General features: G+C 40.4%; 1 protein-coding gene across 2 annotated transcripts; it reads right to left on the bottom strand.

The window, feature by feature from the left end:
* Positions 1 to 718: 718 nt before the first annotated feature.
* Positions 719 to 20625, bottom strand: secisbp2l (SECIS binding protein 2-like). Of its 2 annotated transcripts, none has more exons than XM_038700709.1 (18): positions 20392 to 20625; positions 16768 to 16988; positions 15029 to 15356; positions 14795 to 14933; positions 13963 to 14186; positions 13103 to 13127; positions 12835 to 12947; positions 12185 to 12295; positions 11963 to 12073; positions 11172 to 11339; positions 10857 to 10998; positions 8525 to 8700; positions 8242 to 8374; positions 7969 to 8131; positions 5661 to 5881; positions 4739 to 4893; positions 4257 to 4476; positions 719 to 3671 (listed from the first exon to the last, which is right to left on the bottom strand). In XM_038700709.1, the coding sequence occupies exons 1-18, from the start codon at positions 20410 to 20412 to the stop codon at positions 3055 to 3057; spliced, it is 3288 nt and encodes a 1095-aa protein (XP_038556637.1). In that variant the 5' UTR covers positions 20413 to 20625; the 3' UTR covers positions 719 to 3054. The 2 variants fall into 2 exon arrangements, with proteins under 2 accessions (XP_038556637.1, XP_038556636.1); XM_038700708.1 differs by having other exon boundaries at positions 12835 to 12950; positions 20392 to 20624.
* Positions 20626 to 20872: the final 247 nt, after the last annotated feature.

The raw sequence follows: 20872 nt of genomic DNA, 5'->3' as shown, positions 1-20872 counted from the left end.
TTACACAATGACATATATTCCATGAAGACACAAGAGGAAGAGGATTTAAATGAAACATTTGCATTTCAGCTTGATTCCAATCAGAACAACGTATCAGGCACCGACTAAATACTGTTTTGCATACTGTACTTATTCCTGATTAAAAGATTATCTAAAAGCAAACAAGCAGGCAGAGTGTCAAAGTACTTCCATACTTTGGCCTGGAATTATAAGGTAAATTTGAAGGATTTTAGAGTAAAAAAATATTTCTGACTTTAAAATTAACAACTTAATTACAGGTAACTTGACAACTGCCGACTGTATGTAAATCCGCTGACTATAATAAGAAAAAGTCTTCAACTCTGAGAAGAAAATAGTGTACAGCGGAGCTTTGCCCTTCCCCAGTGGTTGTTTAGTAAAACTGCAATCTAGGCCTGCAACTAACTATTATTTTAGTTATCGATTAATCTGACAACTATTATCTCGATTATGCAATATATAATTTGTCTATGAATTATTGGACAATAGTAAAAAATGCAGTCCAAAGCCAAAAGATACTCAAAAACAAAGAAAAGAATTGAATCCTCACATTTCAGGACCTGGAAACAGACAATGTTTGGCATAATCAATTATCAAACTAGTTGCAGATATATTTTTTCTTGATCTATTCTTCTGCAATCTAATTGTGTACATGCTTATGAACCAGCCAACAGTTGTAGAAATTGAGGCATCAGACAAATGACTCACATAAACATTTTAATGATGTTAATCATCAGTCCATACATGTTAAGAGTGATAACAGGATAATGAGAAACAGCCTCTAACAATGTTGCTAGTGATGTACAGTCTAAAGAAGACAATCTTAAATATCCATATAAAGACGAGGAACACGTTGAAAAAGTACTTCATTTAACCATTTTTTGTGTGTTTACATTGTTCACATTAGTTACAAGACCTTTACCAGTACGTATTTACATAGTGCAAAAGACACTTGTCAGTTAACATACTTCAAACACTTTAATGGAAGTCATAGCAACAAAAAGCCTACACACAGCGTACCTTTTATCAAACCAGAAATACTTTCATAATCCCAAGTATGATATTCAGTACACAGTCATCTCCCTTCTCAGGGCTTCACATTGCATACAGCCCAACATACTGCATTTGCCCACCGCATCACCATCGAATAGCTGAAATCTCACTATGATTCACTATCAAATACCATTATCAAATTGGATTCCAACTGTTAAAATGTTAAAACTATCAAATGAATTTAAGAACAGGATGATTGTATTTTTTAAATACAATGCAAAATCAAAAGCTCTTTTGTACACTTGTATTTACAAGGGTTTATCATTAGTATGTGCATGATTTTGTGAAGACTTGTTTGACCTCCCAGTGGTGACTCTGCCCCAATGAGAGTACTTCTCAGCTGTGGTGAACTGACTTTAGATTAGCTGATATAGCTGGGCGCTCACAAAATCTGTCCATAACAACCACAATCGCTTTAAAAGGATTCATTTCTTTTTATTTATTTTAATATTTATGTTTATGTTGCTACTCTGGTTTCTTCTGTCTTGTAAGCCTGTTTGGGCTGGGCAAATTATTTACGCATGACACAATAATAATGAAAATCAACAATATAAGCAACCATGTGTGTTCTTTTTTCAACTTGGGTATTGTCAAACTTCATGAATACCAGTAAACACCTGCTTGTCCTATTGGTTTGGTAGATTTAGGTGGCGGGAAATAAGAAATAGTCTACACTGGTAAAAACAAGGACTTAGTGCACCTTTCCAGTCCCCCGATTATTTCATTATATTGTAAACTATTTACACAGGTGTTAAGCACTTTACTACCAAGTTTATTTCTGACACTTGCAAAATATCTTTCCGGATGGACTTAAAAGTATCTTAAGTGTTAATGATACATTTCATTAACAGGCTTCTAAAATGGTGATAGGTCATTACCAAGTAAGAGACAGCTTGAGAGCCCCCATCAGAGAACAAAAACCACCAGAGAGAACAAAACAGGTGCACTTTGTTTTTTTATGAAGCACAGACATCATCTGGGAACTCAAGACAATTCCAGTCAGAGGAAAACAACCCCAAATAGTTTCACACTAGGCAAGATCAATATGACAAACCATTATATACTGTAGTAGAACCACATAGACAAGGTTATATACAACAAAGCTTGTTTTGCTTCTTAGAAGTTAAGTCGTTTGAATCATCTGAATACAGAATGGGCCACTTATCATCTGAACATTAAAAAACACTCTCTGAAGACTGATGGGCGGGAGTGGTTTTGGTAGAAAGACAGAACCCCTGACACTAATATTTTGAGAGGAAAGCTAATTATCAAAGAAACAGTAATTAAGAAATGCACGTCTCTCCTTCCCTCATGGAGCAGTCAGGTGAAAAACAAAAACACACACACACACACACACACACACACACGCACACGCACATTATTTACAAAGATAAAGCTAATGAACACAGCAAAATAAATGCAAACTATGTGCCTATAAAACACACAAGCACACAAATACTTGTAGAGCTTCATCTCAGCTCTGTATAAAGTAAGACGGGAGCTGAAAGGTTACAACCTTCCTTCTCTGTAAGCTACAGACAGCAGTTCAACATTTTCTTTTTGTTTGTTTTTTTGTTTTGTTTTTTTTTTTTTTTAAATCGCTCATCACTTGCTCCCAGAAACATCCCTGACTCTGAAAGAGTTCAGCTTCGGAGGAGGAAAATCTAAAAATTCCCTCTGAATTCAAGTGTAGCAGGTTATGGGCAGAACGAGTGAGGGTATCCTTTTAAATGACAAGATGATGAAAGTATTGGTGTCAATTATTATCCCTCAAACTTTATTAGTTGTCATTTGGTCTGCGACCCTGTGTTTTTATAAGTTGGTCTCTGTAATGTGTTGGTCAGTTGGTTGGATACCTGAGACTATGTCTGGTGTAAGGGGTTAGAGACAGAGGAGAAAAGCTGCTGGCTGCTGTGAAGGGGGATGTGTGAGTTTAACAGAGGACAGAGGGAAGGAGTATATGTAAGAACAAGAGAGGTGGCATCAACCGGTGACCTTCTTAGCCTCCACTTGCTCTTTGCCCTCCATCGTTGTCTCTGTGATGTCAGCTAAATCGAGGTCCTCCTCGTCCTCACTCTGCCCTCTCTCCTCTTCATCGTCTTCCTCCTCCTCCTCCTCTTCCGTACTTTCCTGGCTCTTTCCCAGCTGCAGGTTTTCCAGGGTCTTTGACACCCAGGATTCGATGCGGCTGCTGAGGGTGGGCACCTCCACAGAAATAGGTTCAGGAGTGTAGTCCTCCTCCTCTTCGTCTTCCTCCTCTGCCTCTTCCAACATCCCGGGGACGAGGGTGGAAGTGGTGGAGGTGATGGAGGAGTTCAACGGGCCCCTGCAGCTCCCATCCAACGAGCCCGTCTCTGTGCTCTGCTGAGAGGCCAGTTCCAGCCGGTCGTCAACCCGGACCTCGTCTCTCTCACCTGTACCCTGTGTCAGAGGCCCTGCCCTGGGTTGGGGAGCTGTGGAGACAGGAGGGGCAGCACCGGGGGTGGCTGTCAGGGGCTCATTGGCTCTCTGGGCAGCTGTGGAAGGTGCAGGGCGACTCGGCTCAGCTTCTACAGCCTCCAGGGCATCTGAAGTCTCCACCATACTCCTCCAGTTGGTCTCTGAAGGAATAAATAGACTTGTTAAGCTCCATTTTCTATTCTCAGCAACAGTACAGATGGTGGAGGAAAGTACATTTACTCAAAAACTTGCATTTTACTTGAATGTTTCCAGTTTCTGCTACTTTATACTTCTACGAGTCTACATTTCTGAGGGAAATATTGTATTTTTCGGTTCATATTTTATATAAAAAATATTTAACTTAAATTTAAGATTGAGAGTAAATCAGTTTGGCTGGTCCAGTTGGGGCCCTTGTCTCATTTCAGGTGTCTGAAGTTCCACCATTAGGTGGTTTAATTTAAATTATTGTTCAAGGTTCAAGAAGTTAGTATTAAAGAAAAGATGTAAACATTTTGAGTAGCAGTATCTTTTCTACCACAATAATCATCTAAGAGTTCCTTAATCATCAGTAGATTCAACTCGGCTAAATGTTTCTCATGCATTGATGCATCAGTAACAATAACTGGTACTTAACTTAAGTAAGTAAAATGATCTGAATACCATACGTCCAGCACTGATAACAGATAACCATAAGAAAAATATATAACAAAGATCCCCAGCACAGAGCCACAAATGAGTGATCTTACCATACTCCTTCTCGTTGACCTCTGAGATGGGCTCGGAGAAGATGGAGCAAAAAGAGATAGCAGAAGCAGCAGAGTGGTTGCGGGAATGTCCCATGTGGTGCGGGACTTTCTTGTCATTTTTCAGAGCTTCCTCAGCCTGCTCCTGCTCCAGAGCCGACACCATGTCCTTGTAGGCCTTCCTAGCCTCTTCTGTCAGAGACACTAAACGGTTGAAGAGAGCCTAAAGAAGGTAGAGGGATTTAAACAAGTCAGCAAGGGGCAAAAAAACCTTATGCTTAGAGATGATCCTGTGTGTTCAAAGGTGTTTCTTGAGTGTCTCTCCTCTATATTGACGACTACTGACTACTAGCCTATATTTTTTGTTCATTCCCTGACCTGATATTAAGACAGATGGATCGGATGGTTAGATAATATATAGTATAATAATGTATCAAAAACTATTTATTACAATCAAGGGGTTTTAGTGAAAGGGAGTGCCTTACCTCAGCTCCAGAAAAGTTGAAAATGCCAACCACACTAACAGGCACTAGTTTGTTGACGCAGCGTCCAAGAGCTTTTCTGCCCAAAGCAAACACAAAAGGGATCTCCTGCTCCCTAGCCATGGCAATTACATTGTACAAAGCTTCATCCAAACCACCTGCAACACAGTTAACAATTGGTCACTCAAATGTACAGAAAATGTAAATACATGAACAAAAAGAACAGAAAATATCAGCTAAGGACTCGAACACAAGAGTGCACCTGCTGTTTTGGTAATACCAACATTAGGCGTGGGAGCTACACAACCCCACATCTATTAATTCAAGTATGACTGCTGGGTTTGTACGCAATGTATGCTCTCTTGTGAGTGTTCATCATGAGATTTTCTTTTTTGAAATTTTAATTCTGCAATAACTGACTTTTTTTTTTGTCCACTTGAAGGCAGTGGAAACAAGTTGTGAGCACAACATTGACACATCATCACCTTTCACGTTGACATGGCAAATTTGTTAGCAAACGGTTACTTATTTACACATTCATTTGGAGTCATATTTCTGGCCAAGTGCAATATTCAATCTCTTTTAGCTCTGTTTTTGGATGCTGCATGAGTGAAATATCTGAAGATTTTTTTTTTGCTGACGCTATGAGAGCAGTGACAGTGAACCAACACAGTAAAGTTGTTGGCTCAACAGATCAATAGAGAGCTGAAAGTTGCTACAAAGCTGGGTAAAACCAAGGGGAGCTGCAGATTTGGGTGATAATTCTCTGTAGGTTCATCACTACGAGCCACCCATTTCACATACATTGTTATTATAAAAAATATCGATGATAGCGGCTTTAAACATGTTCACAGCTCAGATAATCAGACTTCAGACAATTTGATCAAATATGGACTGATGCTGAAGACGGTATGTCAATATTCACCTTTGGCCTGGATCTTCTCACAGTTGGGAGAGATGATAACACACTTAATCTTATGCAACTTCATGTGCTTGGTGACCTCTCGGAGACCCATGACCAGGCGGCGTTTGGATTTGGCCTTGGTAGGATCCTTCTGGTAGACCCGCTCCTGGAAACGCACCAGTTCCTGTAATAGCAGTGTCACGCTCTCATCGATCTCCTTACTCAGCACTTGGTTACAGTACCTGCAGAAGGAAAAAAAAGAGGTTACAGATGTTCAAAACAGCACTTTCATCTTTTGGGTGACTGCTAAGCTAACAATGACAATTGTCATCAATGTTAACTAACACAAATGATGCTGTGAAAGGCAAATTAAAGGCTTTATGACTTCAATGAGTTTATTAATCTATTATTTAATTTACAAACAAAGAATAAGCACAATTATGATAATCCAAATATGTTTTTCAAGCAAATATAAATAATGTAGCCCCTAAATTGGGTCATCTGCTGCTTTTCTTTGTCTTAGGCAACCGTTAAATGAGTAGCTTTTAAATTTTGAAGTTGGTCCAATACAACAAATTGATGTTAAAGCCCCCCTCCAGCGTATTGAGTCATTTCCTTGCAATGTCGATTACCCACATAGTTTGACAAATGGCTTAATTTTTTGCTCAAGGTTGCAAAAGTTTCTTAGTTGTTAAAATAGGGTTGTGACGTGTGACTATAGTAATTCCATAAGTCATACGTCATTCTCCAAGCTTGCACAGGCTCACTGTCATGCCTCGTTAAACTGTTAAACACCTCGTAAAGTCACAGCATCAAACTGATAAACATTGTTGTGAGCTAGCTAACCAATTTATCATGTATTTACTTAGAACTTACAGTAGGTATGTCTGTGTGTCTGATGGTTTGTCTTTCTAGTTTAGTTAGCTAAGTTAACTTAGTTGTAGTTAGCCAGGTGTAGTTAGCTAGCATAGTTATTGCAGAAAGTTGGCTAACAGAGGTTCTTAATTTTATTTTTTATTTTCCTCCTCTTGGTTTAGTGTGCTGTTCATTTCCATTATGGCATCTGTGCATGCAGTGTTGGAGGACAGATGACAGAAAAATCGTCACACTTTCACCTGCCACCGTCTTATATACAGTCTGCAACATGCATTTTACTGACGGCCGTTGTACCAATGCATCAGCGAAGGCACCCACCACACCCCCGTGGTAAAGTAAGCGCACCATAAAAAATAGGAGTTATCGTGTGCAGTGCTTGACAGGACCATCGACTGTATGACTGATAACAGCTGATACTCGCACATTAGTTTCTATCATGGGTAAGTAATAGCTACTCCTGCCAGACAGTAAAGTGTACTAAACTTTACAGTGTAGTGATGTTAACACAGCATGTCGTTAGTGAACACTCCAGCTGGTCAGTTTTTGGTTGTCATGGTAATGTATTACGTCCGACTATTAACCACACCCCCATTCTCTGTTTGAGAAAGAACGTTTACCAAAAATGGCACAAAAACTGTCTGGATGGGGCTTTAATTTGGAATTTAGAACATCTTGGGGCATTTTTTTAAAAACTATTTTCTGATATTTCAAAGACCAACAATGAATTGAAAAAGGTCTATGATAAAAATAATTGTTGAATCCCTAAAAAAGCTTTAGTCTTTGTTGTTCTCTTTAAAATTGACCAATTCAAAGTTTTACACAGCTGTTCATGACAACTTTGTTTAACTGCTAGTTGGTTACACTTATGCTATTACCCTTTGTTGCTATCTGACCCCTTTTCTGAATCAGGGTAAGCCTTGCAGGCTCTCTAAGACAGAGCAGAGCCATCTGATAGCACGTGTACTCCCACTAGTGTTGTGGTTTGATGAAAACTATCGGAAGGTCGACGTAGTGTGGTCTGACGGACAAGTGAAGAGGTCAGTGCTGAGAGGAGGAGCTTGGCCACAGAGGCCTTTGAGGATTTAAATGCAAAATCTGTTAGAGAAGGGTGGGCTGGGACAATAGGCCTACAGCAGAGGACACAGAGGGACAAAGCAGTTTTTGTGACCACTGACATACATTTTTGCTGAGAAGGGACAATGTGCTGTGCCATACTCTACAATTCTTTATTGTACAGTTTCGCCCTTAAAAAACACCCGTTGACTTTCAGAGTACGCTTCTCACGGCCACGGCTCTGATTCTTGAGTGGGACAAGTATTTGCTTTGGTAACCATTTTTTGTTACCACATTGTGCATTTTTGAGACATTCCAATGCCAAGGATTCCTACAAAATGTCTTTCCCTGTTCAATATTTGGTTTCTTACTCCATGTGGGGGTAAGAGAGCGCACTTACTCTCTGAAACGTCGGCTGTGGATCTTGGTGATGGCGTTTGAAGCCATGGGGCTCCCAATGCCAGAGCTGGCAGGAGAACCCTGGGATACCGGTGTGATGCTGTAGGGAGAGTTCTGACTGGCTGGGGAAAGGGACGCATCACTGGGCATACTCAGACCATTGTCTGTGGTACAAACAGCAGACCAGAAATAACAATTAGAAAATGTATCATGGAAACCAAAAATATGGGTAAAACTGAATTGTTTTCACTTCTTAATAATGAATTAACCCCACCTTCTTGGGAGGCAGGCTCTCGAGGAAGATCATCAGTAAAATGTAGACACTCCTCACCATGCTCCTCCTGGCCTGAAGACTCTTGTTCTACACTTGACTTCCCTTTCTTCCCTTCCCGTTCCTTCAAGATAATCTATCGAAACACAAAACACAAACACAATATCAATAACAACAGCACTTGGCAGGTTCAAAGATCTCCATTCCTTTTACCAATTTCTATGTAGACAATATAACATCTTTCTCCCATCTCTCCTAAATGATTAACTTCAACTTGAATCATAACCTTCTTGAGGGCTGTTGGCCGTTTCACTTTGGGGATCTCTCTCTCCTTCCCTCTCTTGATACGTGGTGCAGTGGAATCCAGGGTATTATGTGGGGCTGAGTATGGCTGCTGATGACCCTTTAACATGGACGGCACGCTGGTCGAGCTTGAACCGTGGAATGGAGTAGTTGTTCCAACTGGGGAGAATGACAAGTCCGTATACAGGCAGTATGTGAGTATGTGTAAATGTGTGTGCACAGTAGGTTCATTATGTTTGGTTTGTGTTGGGACTGTCAGAGGTTTTGAGTCGACTCAGTGGTCATGCTCAGGCAAGTCAGTGGGGGCAACGAATCAAGCTTAATGAGTCACATTAAGTTAAAGAGAAATTAGGAGTAGGTGTTAGCTTTAGTAAAGTCTGATAATCACTATATTTTTGAACATGTTTTCATAAGGACATTTACAAAAGATACATACAGTGGGTACGGAAAGTATTCAGACCCCTTTAAATTTTTCACTCTTTGTTTCATTGCAGCCATTTTCCAAAAATCAAAAAAAGTTCATTTTATTTCTCAGTAATGTACACTCAGCACCCCATCTTGACAGAAAAAAACAGAAATGTAGAAATTTTTGCAAATTTATTAAAAAAGAAAAACTGAAATATCACATGGTCATAAGTATTCAGACCCTTTGCCGTGACACTCATATTTAACTCAGGTGCTGTCTATTTCTTCTGATCATCCTTGAGATGGTTCTACACCTTCATTTGAGTCCAGCTGTGTTTGATTATACTGATTGGACTTGATTAGGAAAGCCACACACCTGTCTATATAAGACCTTACAGCTCACAGTGCATGTCAGAGCAAATGAGAATCATGAGGTCAAAGGAACTGCCTGAAGAGCTCAGAGACAGAATTGTGGCAAGGCACAGATCTGGCCAAGGTTACAAAAAAATTTCTGCTGCACTTAAGGTTCCTAAGAGCACAGTGGCCTCCATAATCCTCAAATGGAAGACGTTTGGGACGACCAGAACCCTTCCTAGAGCTGGCCGTCCGGCCAAACTGAGCTATCGGGGGAGAAGAGCCTTGGTGAGAGAGGTAAAGAAGAACCCAAAGGTCACTGTGGCTGAGCTCCAGAGATGCAGTCGGGAGATGGGAGAAAGTTGTAGTAAGTCAACCATCACTGCAGCAATCCACCAGACTTTATGGCAGAGTGGCCCGACGGAAGCCTCTCCTCAGTGCAAGACACATGAAAGCCCGCATGGAGTTTGCTAAAAAACACCTGAAGGACTCCAAGATGGTGATAAATAAGATCCTCTGGTCTGATGAGACCAAGATAGAACTTTTTGGCCTTAATTCTAAGCAGTATGTGTGGAGAAAACCAGGCACTGCTCATCACCTGTCCAATACAGTCTCAACAGTGAAGCATGGTGGTGGCAGCATCATGCTGTGGGGGTGTTTTCAGCTGCAGGGACAGGACGACTGGTTGCAATCGAGGGAAAGATGAATGCGGCCAAGTACAGGGATATCCTGGACGAAAACCTTTTCCAGAGTGCTCTGGACCTCAGACTGGGCCGATGGTTTACCTTCCAACAAGACAATGACCCTAAGCGCACCGCTAAAATAACGAAGGAGTGGCTTCACAACAACTCCGTGGCTGTTCTTGAATGGCCCAGCCAGAGCCCTGACTTAAACCCAATTGAGCATCTCTGTAGAGACCTGAAAATGGCTGTCCACCAACGTTTACCATCCAACCTGACAGAACTGGAGAGGATCTGCAAGGAGGGATGGCAGAGGATACCCAAATCCAGATGTGAAAAACTTGTTGCATCTTTCCCAAAACGACTCATGGCTGTATTAGATCAAAAGGGTGCTTCTACTAAATACTGAGCAAAGGGTCTGAATACTTATGACCATGTGATATTTCAGTTTTTCTTTTTTAATAAATTTGCAAAAATTTCTACATTTCAGTTTTTTTTCTGTCAAGATGGGGTGCTGAGTGTACATTACTGAGAAATAAAATGAACTTTTTTGATTTTTGGAAAATGGCTGCAATGAAACAAAGAGTGAAAAATTTAAAGGGGTCTGAATACTTTCCGTACCCACTGTAAATACCAGATATTAGATTAAAAAAGCAAAACTGCAGAATGGGGCTAAATTCCAAACAAGAAAACTTAAATGAATGAAATAGGACATTTGTTTAAAAACAATACATATTATAGCCTCAGACAGTATTGAGTTAAATCGCCAAAGTCTATGCTTAAACTCAATACTGTTATTTACTGCCGGACTTTTGTATTGTAAGATGTGTGTTGAATCCCCCCCACTTGTTCATTTCTGATCAAGTCTATGAATACCTGTAAAGGACAGTGGCTTAGTATTGTTGAGTTGTCTGGCCTTCATAGCCTGCTGATGTTTCTCCAAAGCTGCCAGCATGTCTCCCAGGTCCAGCTCGACAGAGGTTTTACTCTTCTTCCCTGCTGCTTTGGTGAATGCCTCCTGCCGGGGTGAGGAAAGAAAAGACAGAAAAAGATCACACCAAGTGGTGAGGACCAGAGCTGATTTAACAAGGCATAGAAACTATGATAGAAACACATCAACAAGCCATAACATTCAAACTCTTCAGTCTGAACCTAACCTACATGACCAGCAGACATAGCGCAGGTTTATACCTGCAATTTCTTTTGTTCCATGCTGATTTCAGAGTACTCCTGTGCTGTGGCCAAGGCAGCTGCCAGCGCCTTCTTCCTCTGGCTCTTGGCCCTCTTGGGAACAGAGGTGGTAATGGGGATAGGAGTCTGCACAATATTGATAGGGGAGTTTTCTGGTAGGTTATCCAGCTGCGTTTAGAGATAAAAAATAGTATTTAGTAGGGGTGTAAAGATTAACCTATACAAGAATCAGAGTTCAGCTGCATAGATACACAAACACAGATCCAACCCACATTCTGCAAACAATGGTTTCGGCTGAAAAAAACAAACAAACAAACAAACAAACAACAAAAAAAATTCAAAAAGTGCTCTACTATATCACAGAACGTCCGATGTTTTTAGCCCGTATGTGTGTGCGTGTGTGTGTGTATTTGTGCCTCTTTGCTTCTGCTGGCTCGCAACATTTCCCCAATCACATACCGCTTCAAGTGTCCACAACATTTCCACACTAAAAGAAATGTCAGTACCATGTGCACAACACTGCCTGATATTTGCATTGCATATGCAGTATTCAAAACATTCAAAGAAAAACGCTGGGGGCACCACACACTTGGTACCAATTTAAGAAATCGACATGTACACTGAAAAATTACTGAAAGAAGTCGTCAACACTTGACAATAGTAATACTACTTCCAAGCTTCTCCTGGTTTAAGGCAATGTGCTGTTTTATTTGCAAGTAAATCCTGCAAACAGTCAGCGTATGGCACAGAAAACCTTCAAAGACTTGTCTTCAGAAAGTGCTTTCCCATACCAGGTTTTTCGGCATTTTAGGTTGAGTGTGTGTCTGGGCTGCAGCAGATTCTGGTTTGGTGCTGCGTTGGACAGTCCCTCCAGTAGCTAGATCTGGGAACTCATCTTCATCCTGACAAACATGTAGAAAACATTTCAGCACTCACTCTGCCAAAAATAAGTCTATAATGACTGCTGCATTGAGGATTCATTACAATGAAATTCACAAAAAAACCTCTCTTACCTCAAAGTAGAGGGGCTCTGGGGTGAGCTCAGTGCCAGCGGTCACTGTTGGCTGTAGTCTTTGTTCTGACTGGTTGGGCGGCAAACGCCCTGTATAGCCACTGTGGAAATCCTGAAAGACAAAGTGGCATGGAGAACTCAGGAGTCAGACAGGTTACCACTGGTATTTGATTTGGTTTATTCCCCTCTGTGTATGTGTGCACATACTGTAGAGTGAGGGACGTAGGAAAAGACACAAGAGCGAAACATATGAAAGCTTGCAAGCTCAGTCACGCAGACAGCAGAAGCGGCTGTACGTCACTATTTCGGTTATATCTTCTTCTTCCTCATGACAGTTTCCAAATAGGTTGACTGTGAATGGCTGTTTGGTCTACATTTGTATGTGACATTTGACATTTAATGTCACCAGAAGTCAATAACAGTATGCTAATTATTCATGCAATTGTAATACTACATATATGGTTTAAATAAGTAGCTCGCAAAACTGTCAGGGTGTTATCAGACAGCAATTACATGACCCTCATTTTAGCCAATTAGGGATCCTAATATTGCATAGCACTTTTTTGTGAAGGCACTGCTGAATACCAGAATTGTTTGTCTGACATACAGCAGTCTTTTACTCAGTGTCTGCTCCAGAGGGAACTATTATACCTGTGAGAAGTTTCTCTGTTCAGGATTCTTCCTCTGGTCTGCTCTGTGAAACTGGCTGTTCCTGTCCCCCCAGGACTTTAAGGTAGCCTGAGAGGCTACATTTACCCAGGTACCTGCTAGTGAACAAAACAAAATCATAATCAATTCTCAGGTAAAAGACATCAGTTTACCTGAGAGACATCAATTAGAGACATCAGTTCAATCATCTGAATTTTCAAACACAAAATAAATACAAAATTCATTCAAACACACGTAGCATCAAACTTACCTGTCATTACACCAGCCTCTACTCCCTGCACAAGACATAACATATCGAAAGAGAGAGAAAACAAGTTATATTAAGATATCTAGTGCATACTAATTATTCTAATAACACAGTTAGGGCAAAGGTAATTTAAGATTGCTGTGATGTATGTTTAGATATTTGTTAGTTGCTCTTTCTGGTATTTCTGACTTCTACCATTGTTACTACAAAAAACTGCCATGCCATTCTGCAATGCATTTAAATGTTTTTGTGTGATAGACACTTTGAGCCTACAATTTAATTAAGTTCAGCTACAGTCTGATAACTTGCAAACATAATTTCCTATGTGCAATTACACAATTAAAAAATAAGAAGAAAAGCTTGTAGACATGATATGTAGCTGTTGCAGAAACAAAATTCTTTCAGTACTTTTGCAAAATGAAAAGGACAATATGTTAATGTTTCTGGGACATTTTCCACACAAATTCGTCTGCTTAGTTGGTTGTCACTCCCAGGCTGTGAATCAGCTCCACCAAATCAAATGTCAAAACCAAATCATTTCTGACCTTCTATTTTCCTTAACCATCAATAACATGACAGCCTACCTGCCTACCTAGCAATATTTTGAAATTACATTTATGGCATTAGCTTGGAGAAGGCAAAGCACTACCTGACAGGCTAAATTTCTGAAAGATTATTAGTTAAGAACTTTCAACTCCCTGACTTGCTATCTGCATAGCTATCTTTATTGTATGCAAGTTTTCAATGAGTTTCAAACCTCTTCCTCATCAGCACTACCAATTTGCCGATTATGGGTTAAAACAAATTCTACAGTTGACTTTAAGTCTGTTTGGTCTGGAGCTGATGGTAAGTAGACAACTTACAGTGGGTGCTGCTGTATTCTCTGCTGTCCGTTGTGTTACCCCTGTTGCCTGGTTGTGTTTGGGGCTACAGTAGCCACTGTCACTGTCTATATCTGCCTCACTGGCACCCTGCTCATTGTAGATTTCACCCGGATGGGACGCCCTTCTTCTCTTTGTTCGGTTCTTCCAAAGCAAGGGACTTGCCCGCTCAGCAGCACTCCGCCCCGACACCTCACCTGGGAAATCTGAGGACAAAGTAGAAGAAATTTAGAGCTATAAATAAACTTGTTAGAAAGTGTTACAAATTGGAATAAAACTGCTACCATCATCAACATATAAATGTTAGAAAATTGAACTATAAATACTGTAGTAGAATCATTTGAGACTAGTTGAAAACAAACGTGGACTAACTTTACTTTGAGTTAACTTTATGACATTGTTCATCTGACCCAAAACCACAGACTCATTAGCTTTCTGAACAGAGACATCATTGGTGACATCATGTTAACCTCTCCAACTGGAAACTCTGCATTCTAGTTCTTTCAGAAGTTAAACACAAGCATCATCAACATCAACCTGTAAGACCAGAAGCTGTTACTGGCATTGTGTTCTGTGTCTTCACTGATAGGAAAGATTCTTGTATGCAGGCAAAGCAGCTTACTTTAATAAAGTCTGGAATGTTTTGAGCATCAGCTTCCTTTCAGCTACAGGAATGAAAACATCACTGATGTTGGCCATAAACTCAGCTAGAAATTGAAACTCAGGATTTTCCCACTGCTAATAACAGGTTTCTATTTTTTTTTATTGTTTAAAAAAACCTCTGTACGACTTGAATATCTCTAATTATTCTTACCGGTCTGCTGTGCTGCATCCACAAGCATAACTGTCTTGGTCCTCCCATCAGGTCCCAAGGTGCACACCTCCTTTTGCACAGCTACACTTCGGGTTGGAGGCCGGCGACCCCTTGGAGGCTGGCACACACCCAACTGTTGCTGTAGGAAAAGAAAAAAGGGCTTACTCACTTAACAGATTGACAATGAGGAGGGACATTTTTAGTGACACAAATAACATATGACGACTTCTGTACCTTTGGGATACCATTAGGTCGGATCATGCCTCTCCCCCGCTGACTGGCCATTCCATATGCTGGACCCAGAGGCAGCGGCCTTTCAGTGACATCTGCTGAGACAGGGTTGACCACTCCAGCTTGCACTGGACCTGCATAGGTGCCAGGGAAGGGCTGGTAGAAGCCCATCACAGGTGGGCATGGAGCAGGCATAATCTGGTAATACGCGTAGTCATTGGAGACAGGAGGTTGGGGTGAAGACAAGATTGGGTAGGCCAGGTATGAACCACCAGGGCTGGGGTTAGGCTGCTGCCAGCGCAGCTCCCCTCCATTATACATAGGATGTTGCCTGTGAAACAGTAGAGAAGTAACATGTTAAATATAAGGAGTATATTCTACTCTTTCAACTTATTTTTTCTCTGCTAATGCTTTTGAATACTTTACTAGCAATTCTGGATTTCAATTTTCAATTAAAATTTACATCTATTTGGGTGAAATGTTTCATGTGTACTGCACTTTGAAAATGCTGGCTGGTGGAAAACATTTCGCCAAACTAAACTTTGTGAAGTGTCTTTGTGTACCATGAAAAGTGCTCTATAAATAAAATACATCATCATAATATTATTATTATTATAACAGAAATACACTCCTTTCCAAACGGTTATTATACAAAATACTACACAACACCCAAACACACAAAATATAATATGAAACCATAAAAAGGAAGGCTGTGACGCAGGTTATATTGTCTTAATACTAAGCAATTTAGCTGTCAAATATTATTTTAATGTACAGGTGCAGTATAGGTAATGTAATGTACTTTAGGCTAAGTGTGCACTGTGCACCTGTGTTATGTGGGAAAGTAAACGATTGAAATTATATATATATATATACACACACACACACAATCTGTATAGGCAGATACTAGAAGACACTCACACAGTCTGTTAAGAGAAACATGATTGTGACATCCTGAATTAATCATAACTTTTTTTTAGCTTTTGTTTTAGTTTCTCAGTTTTTATTTTCTCTAAACATGCAGCAATGACGAGGAGACTGATTAAAATGTGTTCCACAAAATAAGATTAAAGCCCCTTTAGCAAGAGAGAGGTGATGCCTGTGTATACATCTGTGATGCAGCAGTGATGTGCATGAGGGTTGCTTTGTTGGGGCGCCTGTAAGTGGTATGCAGAAATGTTGATAAGGATCCAGATGACATTTTCACAGCCAGCCTACTATAGCGAGCATTTCCTTGCATTCAAATAGTGGGGAAGGAAACAAAGGAACGGATGTGTGCAGGATACAGCAGATCACTTTGGACAAAGAAAGAGCCACTGGAAACATAGATTGTAGTTCCATGTAAACTCTAACTCTGGGGAGGTTTCCGTTCATAATTAAGCAGTCTTAAACTACAGAGCATCTAATGGTCTTAACTCAATACACTGTTTACAGGATCTGATTGTGATCTCTTTCGTGAAGCATAACATTAAGGGACACGGTGTTCTCTTCTTCTTCTTATAGTAAACAGTGCAATAAATGAGTTATTCTGAAAATAGAAAGATCTAGACAAGAGTAGATTGTTCTTGGGCGGTTCACAATGGGACACCCAACTTCCCACAATGCCAATGGCAAAATCCATAATTATCATAAGCCAGAACCACTGGTGCTATTAGCTCAGAGTTAAATGGAGATAAAACGACTGCTTTTAGAGAGTTTCACCCATTCCCAAATCTCTCCCCACTGTGACAAAGTAACAGTACCTGTTAGGTTGGTTCTCCTGGACAAAAGGGTAGCAGGTGATAAGGTAGCTGGGAATAGGAGTAGTTTCCACCCCTCCACCTCCACCGCCTCCCCCTATACCTCCACCGCCTCCTCCTCCTCCTCCACCTGCTTCTCCAGAAAGACTCATGCTGACTAGGGATCCTTCGAGACCTTTCTTCTGTGGGATAAACGGTTCCACTTCGGCTGAAAGCTTCACATCCTGCACAAAGACAAATGGAAAGCGGTTAATGTTACACTGTGAGCAACAGCAGCCAATTAATGACATGATGAATTTGAGTGAGAAAATTATATTTATCAAGCCCACTGTTTGACTTCTCTGTATCTACAAGGTACAACAGATCATCTTATTTTATTTTGCCACCCCACACCTATCAATGGCATAGACATTAGAGTACTGAATGTCTGACACAGACAGACAGAGAGAGAGCGAGAGTGATGCATAGTCTACCAGCAGACTGAACAACCTCTGATTTGTTAAGCCGTAATCACAGCTGAGCACTACATTTCCTCATGTTCCAGTTGGTTTACAGTCTTGAGTGTGTGTAGCGATCAATACAAAAGGTATGAGGCCTTAACATGAGGACATAAAATTTTTCTGAGTTAAATGATGATGTAACACACAACGTCCAGAGGATCTAACGTCTCATAAAACGTCTGCAGCCATTTTTGACAGACAATTTCTTATGTGACAAAGACATTTGCAGCTGGATAAACAGAGGTGAATAATATAAACAATGACGAGTTTCTTGTTAATATGGTCTACAATGAGGTGAGTGTCTGTATTCTTGGAACACTCATTTTATTCCTGCAAAACACTTCTTGAACAGAATGACAGGTAACCAGAAAACGTATCAATCCAAAGCACCACCACACAGCCAACAGTGAGGCTGTAGGATACAGAAGGCCACATAAAGGCCTAAGATTAGAGGTCTGGGGCTGTGGAAGGCAGGCTTGGGATTGAAAGACTGCAGTACTTCTAAGCTCAATCAGCCAACTCAGACAATGGTTCTGCAGAAAACTACAGATGCAGCCTCAAATGTGTATGATATGCTTTATCATGACACTAACTAGCACGCCTGTGTATCTCCTCAACAAATTAAAAGCAAAAAAAAATTTGAATAAGAAAACTTGTCAAATGTACAGTTGTGTACTATATGTAAAAACCAGAAACAGAGCAATGTTTTTCACACACTGTACTTCACTTAAAACCTACACAGATAGATAAGATTGGAAATTTGACTTGAGCTCTACAAAGCTATGCCCTTATTTTAAAGTTTAAAGTTTAACAGCAACACCATAACGTGTTTGTTACCGTCAGAATAAATGCATTAACTTTGATTTTAGACTCCTTACATGCTTGTCAGATGAAGTAAACCATTAGGAAATCTTCCTGAAAACGAGTAACAAACGCTGTGGAAAAAAATACATTTTCTCTTCTTTACACTGGTTTTACTTACCATGTAAAAGTGTTATTGCTATCATTCAATAAAACTTTAAAAAGTGAAGTACATGAAATGACCAATTTGTGGCAAGATGGCAAAAGAAAATGTCCTGTCCTTCACTGTCTTTTTCCTTTTTGCCCTCTAGGAGCATCGTTCATGCCTCTGGGTGCTCCTCATTTGACATTAAAATAGCAAAATTCCTCAAAACTGGCCTACTGTACATCTCTGAACTCTCTCTTTAACCAAATCACACACACATGCTATGTGATTTCCTTTTGAAAACTAATAATATTTTTCTCACTTCCATTCACTGAACCTCTGTTGTAACTATTTGGAGCCTCCCTGGGGAGGCTCACCTCCAAGTTTGAAAACCTCTGGTCTAACCCAAGGTGGCAGCTCTATCCAAGAGGTCCCATTAAAATAACCTGCTATGTTGCAAAGGATGAGGAGAGGTGACAGGGTTCAGAGTACAAAGACACCCCTCACTTCTCTCAAACAGTGGTTGGGATGCATGAATAGGGTGCAGCCAGTGGATGTTACACAGACAGAGCTATTGTCTCCCACTGATACTGGCTGTGGGTGGTTCTCTCACTTTTCCTTAGGTAATCTATAGATCCCATCCTATCTAAACATGCTCATGGTGAATAGAGTCTGTTATGCCAATTCAATAAAGTCCAAACTACCGTTGTAAAGAAAGATTTTTTTACAACCCCCAAAGGGAGTAATAGCAGCCTCCATGTCCAGGCTGATAATGGGTTTAGGATTACAGTGGTTGGTCTGATTGTGTACGATGGTAGCATAGCAGATAGGGTGTAGTTATAGGATTAAGTTTGAGAGGATAAAGTAAGGACAGTAGTAAAGGATAAGCTAATTATAAAGCAAGCTATAGCATGGAGGCCTCATGTGCACTGGTGGTGAATCTTGAATTCTGAACAATCCCAATTATTCATTTAAAAAATGGAAATAAAATTATAAAGCTGGTCAGAGAATCCATCTCTTGATTGAACCATTTGTGTCTTTGTGTATCTGTGTGTTGGGGTGAGTGAGAATAGCTGTGATTGTGAAAAAGGCAATGAGGTCAGAACCAGATGTGCATTCGTTGGGGATGACAGATCTCGCAGTGATAAGCCTGGGGGCTACTGATCTCACAAGCCTCTGTTTGTGTAAGCATTTATTCCCACACCAGTTGCTTTCAAACACTAGTATCTGTTTCTGTACTGAAAGCAGGGTGAGCGGTGTAGAAAGTAGACCATATGCATTAAAGCTTTTAAGAAGTTTCACATTTATGAAGACAAAACTGATAAAAATCACAACACTGGATTACACATTTTCAGGTGCAGTCAGCCACGAAATCTGAACACCATCGTTCAATGTGCCATTTTACAGGTTAATCTGAGGAAATGGCAAAACGCCTTGGCTCACAAAACGCAACTGCAACCAAACTTTGTGCAACAGCGTCAGAGGAATGCCATAAATGCTGAAGAACCAGAAGTTCCCCTTGTGACTGTCCACGAAACCTCCTTGCCTCTCCTGACAATAACAACACTCGCATTCACACATTCCTACCTGACTGAAACCGTGTTGTCAAGTCCACCTTTCCAAATTGTGACAAAAAAATGTATTACTGTAACAAGGTATCTGTGGCCCCGATCAAAATGACAATCACCGACAAATGACATATATTTAGCGTTGGCTAGCTAGCCGAGCTAATCGCTTAACAACACAGACTGTCTTCATGTGATTATCACATAGATGTCGTGGAAATAAATCTAGGTAATTTTGTAAAATGACCACAAACACATGCACTGCGACAGAAGACAAGAAATGCATTACGCGTTGTCTTTTATAATGAGCTGCGGTTACCGTTAGCTGTTTTCATGTTAGCTTACTAGCCAAATGGGATCAGTGTTTGACTGTCGTACCATACTAACATACTATCATGTTGTTGGTACAGCTAATCACCCAAACAAATAATTTAAGTCACTGCCAAGTAACGCTGCTATTTGTAATTATAATAACGGAACAGCTGCTTTTTTGAATAACGTTAACATTCAAATTGTGGGCCTCGGCTGAATAAACTAACGCAATGTCCCTTCTTCCACAGGCTAAAGCTTTAGCAAGACCCAAACAAAAAAACATTTATTTTAAAATGAACTGTACCTTATTGTCACTAACGTCCATGTCAGTCACCAACGCCGCTTCAGTCAGTCATTGAGCACACTGCGGACGTCAGGATGTGGACCTTTTTAATTTCTTCATTGTAAATAATAATCACTAAAGGCTTAGACTCACACCCAGTTCCTACTAACCGCTAACTATACCCCCACCGCTATCTGCTGCTGCGTCAGCTAACAAGTCTCTCCGCAGACTAGCTTGCTGCGAGTGAGCTAAACTGCTGTCAGTGTGGAAATGTGAGTCACCTGGGACGGAAACCGACGAGGCCCAGAAAGGCTTTTACTTACTGGAGTAAAAAAGCAGTACGTCATGGCTACATACAAATATTTTCAAGGACTTAATTAAAACAAAGAAAACTTTCCTCTTTGTCTCATTTATGCAAGTTCAAATCAAAACAGAGATACGATTTCTTTATGTCTCATTTATGACAAAAACATTTTATTCAACGTTGGAACTAGTCACAGGC

Source organism: Micropterus salmoides, unplaced genomic scaffold (genome assembly GCF_014851395.1).
Source record: "Micropterus salmoides isolate LMB-PRFRI ecotype aquatic unplaced genomic scaffold, ASM1485139v1 Ms_hic_scaffold_6, whole genome shotgun sequence".
NCBI classification, from domain to species: Eukaryota; Metazoa; Chordata; class Actinopteri; order Centrarchiformes; family Centrarchidae; genus Micropterus; species Micropterus salmoides.
This window is presented reverse-complemented; position numbering and strand designations above follow the sequence as displayed.

Excerpts from the sequence above, each read along its gene's own strand:
- secisbp2l (XM_038700708.1), bottom strand. The coding sequence starts at position 20,412 with ATGGACGTTAGTGACAATAAG. Across the intron at positions 15,357-16,767 it reads CAGGAGAACCAACCTAACAG|GCAACATCCTATGTATAATG; the intron begins GTACTGTTACTT and ends ACTGTTTCACAG. Across the intron at positions 11,340-11,962 it reads CTAAAATGCCGAAAAACCTG|CTGGATAACCTACCAGAAAA; the intron begins GTATGGGAAAGC and ends CTCTAAACGCAG.